This window comes from Manis javanica, chromosome 4, assembly GCF_040802235.1.
Source record: "Manis javanica isolate MJ-LG chromosome 4, MJ_LKY, whole genome shotgun sequence".
In the NCBI taxonomy this organism is placed as follows: domain Eukaryota; kingdom Metazoa; phylum Chordata; class Mammalia; order Pholidota; family Manidae; genus Manis; species Manis javanica.
In genome coordinates, this window is record NC_133159.1 from 140763597 (window position 1) to 140773640 (window position 10044).

General features: G+C 57.7%; 1 protein-coding gene across 1 annotated transcript in view; it reads right to left on the reverse strand.

Annotated features, from left to right (window-relative positions):
• Window positions 1–9232, reverse strand: part of TMEM132E (transmembrane protein 132E) — a 55542-nt gene extending 46310 nt beyond the window's left edge. Inside the window, exon 1 of the mRNA XM_073235174.1 lies at window positions 7618–9232. Within this exon, the coding sequence (XP_073091275.1) occupies window positions 7618–7684 (67 nt within the window). The 5' untranslated portion in view covers window positions 7685–9232. The remainder of the gene's footprint in view (window positions 1–7617) is intronic.
• Window positions 9233–10044: the final 812 nt, after the last annotated feature.

Genomic DNA, 10044 nt, shown 5'->3' on the forward strand with positions numbered 1-10044 from the left:
GGGGTCAGTCCCCTCCCCACAGGGTCTGCATCTCTGCAAGCCTGTAGCTGTTGGTCAGCTCAGGTCACTCCTGCTCCAACCCTGTATGGCTCCCCATTTCACTCAGCCTACAAGTCAGTGTTCCTATAAGGGCCTCCCTCTCCCATCACGTCTCCCTAGAACCTCCGTACCCCACACTGTGCCCCGGCCCCTCTGGCTCCTCGCTGTACCTTGAACGATCAGGTCCCCTCCTGCCCTAGGGCTTGCCCTCCATAACAGTCAGATCCTCACCTAGTCTGCTCCCTCATCTCCTTCAAGCCTGCTTAACGCTTGAGCAAATGAGCATACATTTTAATACTGCACAACCCCTCCCAACACGTACATGCACACGCACACACTGGAGTTCCCAATTCCCCTAACCTTACCTTTTAAAGTTTTCCATAGCACCTTTGCTTTCTATCATATTATATAATTTACTTACTTAATATCTTTACTATCTACTGTCTGCCTTCTCCTGTCCCCATGAGAATATAGGCTCCGTGAGTGCAGGGATTTTTGTTGGATTCTTTGGTTAAGATCAAGTGCCTAGATCAGTGCCTGGCCCACAGTGAACACTGAATGCTTGTTGAGTGACAGAGGTGTATGGACACAGTACGCATTCACTGACTCCTCTGTTGAATCATGAAATGCCTACTTTCCTCCAGACATCCCAGGGGACCCTGAGAATACAGAGGCTTCCAGGCTCACTCGAGCTTAAGGCCAGCAGGGAGGCCAGACAGTGTTGCTATAAACAGGGCAAATTGGCAATGAGGTGCAGTGGGTAGTGAGTCTTTGTTCACCTGAGAATCAGGGTGGGCATCCTAGAAGAAGTGTGGTTGCAGTCCAGCCTAAAGTCTGAGTAGGAGACAGGGGTGCAAGAGTGCTCTGCTCAGACAGAGCAGCATGCACAGCGGCTCTGGCATGGAAAAGAGCATGACTCATTCAAAGGACTGGCAGAAGACTAGAGAGCAAGGGGGAGAGGGGCCCAAGATGATATGGAGAGATCAGGGGGCCAGATGCAGTGGGCCTCCCCCAGCTGTATGGGTCCATGAGGCTGTCTGTCCATGTCTGTGCTATTCCCTGTATGTGTGAGACAGAGAGGTAAGGCAAGAACAATTCTGTATCCAGGTCAGATAACCTGACCTCAACAGCTGGTGTGGCCAGGACCCCAGAGAGCCTCAGCTTTGCCCTCTGTCAAATTGGAGTTATGATCACTGCCTTCCCCTATCAGCTGCCTGAGGATCAAACGAGATACAGATCTGAACTCCAAAGGAGCATGAGACCCCACAAGTGTACTGGTGTGCCCGTGACTCTGTGGGTGCCCCTGTGGGCATGCATCTGTGTTGCCAGCGCCCCCCGACCCTGTACTCCTGCTGGCATGAGTCTGCGGCATCATCTGTACCAAGCCACCAAAAATACACTTGCTTCTGGCCCAGGGCCAGGCTCCCCAGCAGCCCCCAGGGCTGTGGTAAGGCCTGCAAGGTGAGTTCTACAACCTCTGGGCAGAAGTGGCCATCCTGCCTCTCACATCAGACCCTGGGGGAGTGTCTCCTTCCTCAGAAAGGGGCCACTGAAGGTGAGACTGCTCTCCCTTGTCATACAGGTCACTCCCCCAGGCGCTTCTCTCTGTCAGAAAAGCTGGGAGGTTGTCACTCAAAGTAACTGTGGTGGATTCTGTTTAAGGGTTGGCCACTTCTGAGGCTGTGTCCCTTGGGAGGGCCTGTGGTGAAGGGTGTCCTGGCTGCCTGTTCTCTTGCAGGTCCAGGGGCCTGTCCTGTAGGGTTTGATGCTGTTCAGACCTGGATTCTTAGATGGAATCTGGACCCTTTTGAGTGTCATACCATTTATCTGGGTGACCTTAGGCCTAACACTCTGTCAACCCTAAGGACCCTGAGAGATGTGCCCAGGAAACAGAGGTAAGCTGAGGAATTCTGCCAGCAAGCACACACCCTGCCCACTACCTCCCATGGGAACAGAACAGGAAAAGTCATTCAAGAGAAGAGAGTGACCAGTTTCCCATCCTCACAGGCCAAAAGGGTGGGCGAGAATGCAGATGCAGCAAGAAGGCTGTGAGTTTGAAAAGAAGCAGAACTTTCCAAAGGCAGATAATAATCTGGATAATTTAGTCAAAAAGGGATTTTCTTCAATTACCTTTTCTTCCCCTTTTCACATTGAATTATTCATTTTTGCCTTCATTCATTCGGACAACAAGCATTGAGTAATCCAGGTAATTGCTTCCATTTTCCACTTCATCCTGCTGGGTCGTCTGCCAGCCATCAGGGCCTGGGGTGGAGGGGTGTGTGTGTGTTGGGGCAGGGGAGGAATGAGAGGGGCAAACACCACAGGGACGGGAGATAACGACCTTGGGACTCTCAGCCTGTGTTCTGAGAGGGGCTTGTCCTGGCCTCACCTGTCTCAGCACCCCCTCCCCGAGGTCTGCTTGGTGCAGGGGCTAGCAGAGTGTTGGCACTCTCTGATTACACCACCCCATCCTTGGGGAATCCATGGCCAGCTGAATTGATGATAAGGAGGCCCATTTTTCATTTAAAAAGACAGAGAAGGAAAACAGAAAAAGAAATTAATTTTCTTTAAAAAAAAACCCACAACTGGTTCTTTAATCTCTTATTAAAATTCCGTACTGATTACTGGCAAGGAAGAAGTAAGGAGACTCTGGAGAGGGAGAATTGTATCCACTTGTTGGCATCTGCTGTGGGCATCGGTGAAGGGAGGCGTGGGGCGGAGAACATAAGGGAGGAACCCAGGGCTTCTCCATCATAAAACAGGAGAGCTGGAGGGGGCTTGGCGAGCATCACCGTCTCTCACTCGGCAGAGGAGGAAAAGACTTAGAGAGGGAGGTGGCATTACTGTGGCTGTGCAGCAAGCCAAAGACAAAGTCAGGATTTAGAGTCCCCAGGATACAGGAGATGGGAGTCCAAATCCTGCATCCTGGGGACTCTGATTCAAACTGCCTTGAATTTCAGAATCTGGGCCTTTTTCTCATCTCCTGAACTAGACTTGAGTACATGAGAGGGAGCTGAAGATCAGGTCCTGAACCCCCTCCACAGTCTCTCTGTAGTGCTTGGCAAGGTTTATTCGTGCTAGTGGTGATTGATTGTCTTGACAGCCAGGGACCCAAGGCTAGTGTTAAGCCAGAAGCACACTTCTGGATGAAGCCATAATGACAGCAGGTAACAGACCTGGTGAATCTCTGCCGAGGGCCCTGCAGCAGACTGCCAACCAGGAACCCCCTTTGGGCGCTGGTGCTGGTTCTGGCTCCAGAACCAAGTGGCAGGATGACCGTGGCCCATCCCTTTCCCTCTCTGAGTGTCCATTTCCTTCTCCCCACGAAGGCTGGATTTGGTGATCTGTGATCTCTTTCAGTTTCAGCACTGTGGGTGGACATCATTTTCTGTAAGGCAGCCAAGCAAGCACATTCCCGCAACACACAATCACCTTCCTGGTGATCGGAACTGGTGCCTCTCAGGGTCTCCATTTCTGCAGCATTGCCAGCACTCACTACCAGTCTCAAGCCTGGGGTCTGTCATTTCCAGACAGGCTCCCAGCAAGGGCCTTGGGGACACCCAGGTTCACCTCTGGTATTCCAAAGTGGCCTTATCTCCTACATGCAAGCATCGAGTGATCCTTTGAATGGATTCCAATAAAGCTCATTTGCTGCCACCAAGTTTATAACACATCCCCACCTACTGGTCTTAAACTTGAACAAGGCTGTGTTGTGGCGAAGGGCTCCATGTGGCCAGGAAGGAGATGGGTGTGTGTGTTGGGGGTGGATGGAAAGCACCACTGCTTGTTCCTAGCAGCGAGGGAGTCTCCTAAGGCCAGCTGTCCTCTTGTTCTTCTGCGCCCCTCTGCCTCTCCAAGGGAGCCCAGAGCTTGCATACTCAGTGGTGTGGGGGAGGGCATGGATACTGTCCAGAGGGGAAGCCCCAGGTTGTCAGGCTGGTGACCACAAAGGTGAGGACATGTGCATTTGAGAGTGCCATGGGACACTATATTCACATCCTATGGAGCTGTTCTCACTTGTTTCCCAGACACGTGTATCCTGTATGTGCCACTCAAAGGGTGTGGTATGCCCCATCCCCTTGCCCTCTTCCTGGGGGCTCTACCTGTTTACCCCATTCTGCCTCACATTCCAGAGCTCCCTTTCAATTGAAACTGAGAGGGCCCCCCCGCAATATAGAATTGCATTCCCACCCCATTCATTTCTCCTAAGCACTTATTATGTGTCAGGCAGTGAGGAGGGGGACAAAATCAAGAAGACATGGCTTTTGCCCTAAATGCAAGAAGGTGGGGATCAGGAGAGATGCACATATAAATGTGCCATGCAAACCCTTCATACACATACACTACAGACCATGAGGTGTGCTTGAAAGGCAGCATGAAGGGCCAAGGTAGCACCGAAAGGAAATCAATTACTTCTATCAGAGGCTGGAGGCTGGTGAGAGGCCAAGGGTTAATCTAGGCAGACTCCCTGGAGGAGGTGGTGTTTGGGTTGGGCTTTGAAGGCTGGGTAAGGATTTCTGGAGGCCAGCAATTCCAGATGGAGGGGCTGGTAGGTGCTGAAGCAGAAAGGCACGAAAATGAGACAAGCAGTACCTCACAAGATGCATGGAGGATGGAGGGAGGGCAGTACCACAGAAGTGAAGATACAGATTAAGACAAGATCATAAAGGGCCTTTGGCACTGGGGAGTAGAGGGTGCATCCTTGATCCTATAGGCAATGGGGAGCCAGTTGTGACCTAATAGGTGACTAGAGAGTTGACATAATCAACTCTCCAACAGATTAACCACCCACCTCTGAAACTCCTATATAAAATAAAAATGCAGCAGAAAGCCTCCCCAAAGATGACATGCAGGAAGGTGGTCTTCTGCAGTGTTCTCTGGCAGAAGCCTCAAGACTGGGAGCAGTGCAGGGGCTGCCATCCCACAGGCTGTGCTGGGACCTGCAGTGGAGTGGGGTTCTGTTCACACATGGTATCTGCTGGCAGTCTTGGCAGAAAGTGAGAAGGGGTGGGATGGGCCAGAGACCACACTGCTTGTGGAAGACAGGGAACAAGAGGGAGGGAGCCCAAGGTCACCCTGCCCGATGGCGCTGGAGTCAGATAGAAATCCAGGCTATTTGGCTTCCAGTCTGGCTGTGTGGTCGGAACCTGTGGCCTCAGGAGCCTGCCAGGCATAAAAAACGGCAACTGCTCCCCCATGCCAGCATCTTCAAAGAGCCCAGAAATCCCAACCAGGAGTTAGCTGGCAGTGGGCCTAAACCATGTACCCTTTCCTTGATAGAGGGAGGGTGGGTGTTGGCAGCTCTGAAGGAGGAAGGTCTAGGAGAGATGGGGCTTTGGGGGGAGGAATTTCTGTGATTCTGGCCTTATCCATCTTGGGGGTGGCAGGGGAGTGGTGGTTTCCTAAGTTTTGAGCATCTGTTGGTACCCTTTCCTGGAGAAGGGGAGACTGAGGCATGGGATGGGGGCTCAGGGAAGGATCCTGGAAAGGGTGCCAGAGGGACAATCAGGAGGGGAAATGCCTGCTCAGTGGGCATGATGACCTCAAATAGCTTCTTTCTGATCACCAGCCAACCCTGGGCCGTGCATGTACTGGGAGCTGTGCTAATCACAGGCTGTGTACAGGGACAGTGATGAATAAGCCCACGGTTCTGTCTCCACCACTCCAGGCCTAACAGGGCACAGAGAAGACACTGACATCTAAGAAGAGAAGGAGGCAGATTGCTAACCCTCTAGAGAAGCAGTGCCAGGACAGCAAGGCCTGACCAGAGCTGGGTCGTAGGAAGCAGGCAGGATTCTAGCAGGTGAAGGAGGAGAAAGGATGTTTAATACCAGGCTAAGGGGTCAGGAAGCTGGGCAGTGGAAAGCTAATGAGAGCATCTGAGCTGCCCGGAGGTGGGGCCATTGGGCTTTCAGAATGGAATTCTGGCAGCAAAGTGCAGGAGTGGCAGAACCCCGCCTAGACTCAGCCAGGCTGGGTTTCCTCCTGCTAGGTGCCCAAACTCCCTGCTCACCAGGGCTGGGTCACAAATGCAGAGACCCTGACGTTCCAGGGCACACATGTACACAGCTCATCTCCCCACACCCTCCCTGCCCTCAGTGCCCTTGCACAGGCAGGGGAGATTTCTGGTTCCCAGCGGCACTCCTCTGTCCCCCCACCACCCTGCCCTGTCCATTCTTCTGATAAAGAACAGAAAGCAAACAGACCCCTCCACCTTCTGCCCCTCGGGAGTCGCCCCCAGCTGGGAAGAACCAGTATACCCTAGAGGGAGGCCTGCCCATTTCCCACACCATCCTAGTCTCAGGACCCCCGATTCCCAGAGCAGATCCCTTTACTTATTCTTTCAACCTGGAGAAGGCGCCTTGGTCAGGGTGAGAGAGGCTTCTGGTTAGAGACCAAGGGTGCGCCCTTGGTGGGCCTGGGTAGGTCCCAGGGACTGTGCAGATGTGGGCAAAAGCTGAGCACGACACATCACGGGACCTCCACCCGTGCGGAGAGAGCAGCCGCCCCTCCACCTAAGCCCCTCACCAGACTGTCCAGGCTCACCCCTCAGTGTGGGACAACGAAGCCGACCCACCCTTTGCTGGGAAAATGTGTCCCAGGCCTGCGGGTTCCATGTTGTGCGCGGGGCAGAAGACCTCTCTTCTCCATTCTCCCCGCCACGCAGCTCTCTCCCATCCCCTCCATCAGGGCCCCTCGCCTCCTGGAGCTTGCGGGAGGCCTGCTGCAGCCTCCTTCAGTCGGATCTGATATCCCAGTCTGGGGGGCTGTTTAGAGACCCTCTGTCCACCGCCCCATCCCTGCTGTTGCACTGCCTAAGCGCGCCAGCCCGGGCCCCTCCCTCTCCTACCCTTTTTGCAGCGGAGCTCGGGGCGAGCCTAGGGAGCAGACGCAACAGATTGCAGAACGCTAGAGCGCGGAGCCCGCTTCCTCCGCTCGCCGCCCGTCGCCCGGCCTGCGCCCGCTGCCCAGACCCCCGCCCTCCGGGCTCGGCTAAGCCGGCCATTTAGATGCAGCTCACAGGACGGCGGGCGGGCGAGCCGCCGGCTCCCCAGGCCCCTGTCAGTCCACTTCCCTTCTGGAGGACCTCCTCAGGAAGCGAGGCAGCAGGCGGCGCGGCCCCGCACGGAATTGCGCGCCAGGGGCGGGGAAAGACCCGATCCCAGTGGACCCCAACAGCCCCCAGCCCCGCCGGTTACTGGGGTGGGAGTGGCAGAAGGAGCGGCCGGACGCGATCTAGGGGATCTCTCGTATCCTTATAGATTTCCTGGGTGGTTACGCCCCCAGACTGGGCTTTGGACCCTTTCTAACCAGGAGAGGATAGAAGCCCCCCCAACCTCCCCCACCCGTCGCCCTTTTCCTGGGCTGCTCTAGGTCCCCAGGGCGGGGCTCGCAGGCTCTGCCCCCTCCAAAGGGCTTGGGGGCTGGAGCTAACTCACGCTGCAGCCAGAGATGCCAAGCTGGGAGCGGGGGCTGCGAGTCGGGGGGTTGGGGGTTCGCCTTTCTTCAGTCTCCTCTGTGCCCCCTCCAGCGGCGCCCGCCGCATCTTCACTCTCGAGTCCGCGCCGCGACACTTACCGTGGGCGAACAGTGCTGAGAGGCAGAGCAGGACGGCGCCACCGCGGCCCGACATCCCGGGGGCCATGGCCGAGGCGCGAGCGGGTTGGGGCCGAGGGGCAACAGTCGACGTCGACTTGGCCCCAGGTTGGGCTTGGTCACATCCAACTCAGGGTGGCCGTGGCACCCGGCTTCTCTGCTGAGGCTCTGGGTGCCAGAGAGTGCAATTCGGGGACACTTTGAGGGGAGGGGGCGTCCCAGGCGTCGCCGGTTACACCCTCGGAGCTGGCGGGGGCGCAGCTCCGGGCGGGAGGAGCCTCCACCACCCCCGACTGGTGCCCCCTGCAGGATCTGTGCAGCCAGCGGGAGCCGCACGTGCGGTCCTGGGACCCGGCGGCCACCCGTGTCTCGGGGGCTGCCTAGAGCCAAGTGCTGTGTCTTCCAGCTACGGGGCCCAGCTCGAATCCGAACTCGCTCTAGGGTGCAGATTTCCAACACAAGCCTCAATTTCTTCGGTTTCGGTAGCAACCCCACAGGGACAGCGCGGCTTCGTTCTTGCAAGAGTCCTGCAGCAGCTCCAGCATAAAAGTCCCAGGTTCGGTGCAAATGAATAATTTCGTTTGCATAGAAAGAGAAAATCCAGGCAACTTTAATCCATCCAGAGTAGGAAAAGTTTCCGTGCAGTGCTGAAACCGGCGACGCGGGTCGCCACCACCCTAGGCGACGCCTGGACGGAATGCCCGAGGCGGGCGGCCCGCGGCTTGTCCCCTCGCAGAGCTGGCTGTTCGGCTCCAGTGCTCTCTCTCCAGTCTCGACCAGGGCCGGGGCTCCGCACAGGCCAGCTCAGCGCCGCTTGCCCGAGCAGCGGCTCTGCTGCTGGGGCTAGCACGGTGCGGCCGGCAGGGGCTGCCCCGTGCACATGGGGCTTGGAGAAGCAAGGTGACTGAAAAGCCGCTAATGCGCCTGACGCGAGCCTTTCCTGCCCCGGGCGTCGTCTCCAGCCTCCGGTCTTAAGCGTATAGGACGGAGAGGAGCTCGGCCAGCCTGCCGTGGCTCCGTGCTGGCCCCCTCTCTTACGAGGTCTCGCTGTCTCAGCAGAGGTGCCCGCTGTTCTGCCTCGCACCTCTCCTCCGGGGGGGCCCGCACAAACCTTGAACTTTCCCGGGGTTCAGTCTCCGACGTCTCCTTCTTCCAGCGGACCTGCGCCCTGCCCTCGGTGCAGCCGGGCATCGGCTCTCTCTGTCTCTCTGTCTCTGTCTCTCTCTCGGAGTCAGTTTGGGCGAGTGGAGCCCTGCGCCAGCCCGGGCTGCGGGCGGCGAGACCCGGGCGCCAAGCCAGGGGCCGCGGCACCCGGCGCCCGCGCAGCCCGCGGCCAGGGAGGCGGCAGCTGGTGCCTACGGGGCCGAGACGAGTGGAGGTGCCGGCAGGGGAGCCGGCTCCCCATGGGCATATGTGGAGGGAGAAGAATAATCCAAGAGCAAAAGGAAGAGGAGGTGGGGGGAGCCACAGTTGCACGAAGCAGCCGCCGCCGCTGCCGCCGCCTCCTCGGCGCTCGCGCCGGCTGCTCCGTCGTAAATGACTCGAGAAAGACACACACACACTCGCGCTCGCCCGCCCTCCTCCCCCGTCCGGGATTCAGCGCCCACCCCAGCAGTAGCGGGCTCTGAGCCTGGCGCGCTCACTCCCTTCCCCTCCCTTCCCAGTTTCCCCATGGTCACGTGGTCCCGGAGCGCGCGGCCCACGACTCGCGCGCCACGGAGACCCCTCGCCCCCGCCCAGCGCCCCAGCTCCACAGCATCCCTCTCCTGTCCACGTGTCCATTCCGCATTCCCAGCCTGGGGGCGCGCGTGGCTCCTTAATGAGACTCGGGCAAGGGCCGACCTCGCGATTCTGCTCGCCCGTGTTTTATGTTTTATTTTTCCATCCCAGTGCAGGCTAGCGCCGGGGCCCGAGTGCGGACGGCCCGGTGCAGCGGCTGCAGCGGCTGCATTTTCCTTGGGCAGACGCCACCGCAGCCACCGATATCCCTTTTCAAAGGATGCACGCTCCCCGCTGGGCTCTGCTTTACAACCGCTCTGCCAGAGGCGCGGGTAGGGGGTACCCTATTCCCAGACCCATAGTCTGCGGGGGGCTCTAGGGGAGGGGGGCACTGTGTGGGAATCAGCCTAGCCGGCGTACCCAGCCGCTCTCGCGCCGCGGCGAAGCTCGCCAGCTCAAGCTTCGTTTGGGGATTTGTCCTGGCGCTGCTGGGGTAAAACTCGCCTGCTGCTGAGGTTTGGGGATGGAGAGGAAGCGACTTTTCTTCCTACAGGTTGTTTTGTAAGCCTTTAAAGGGACCTGGGTGGGGGGTGGGGAACTGCCCCTCTTGCACACCCACCCAGGCACCTGCTGACGAGGGGGCGGGGTGGCTGGGCGGCGTTCTTCCCCACCGTCAGGCCGGTTCCATTA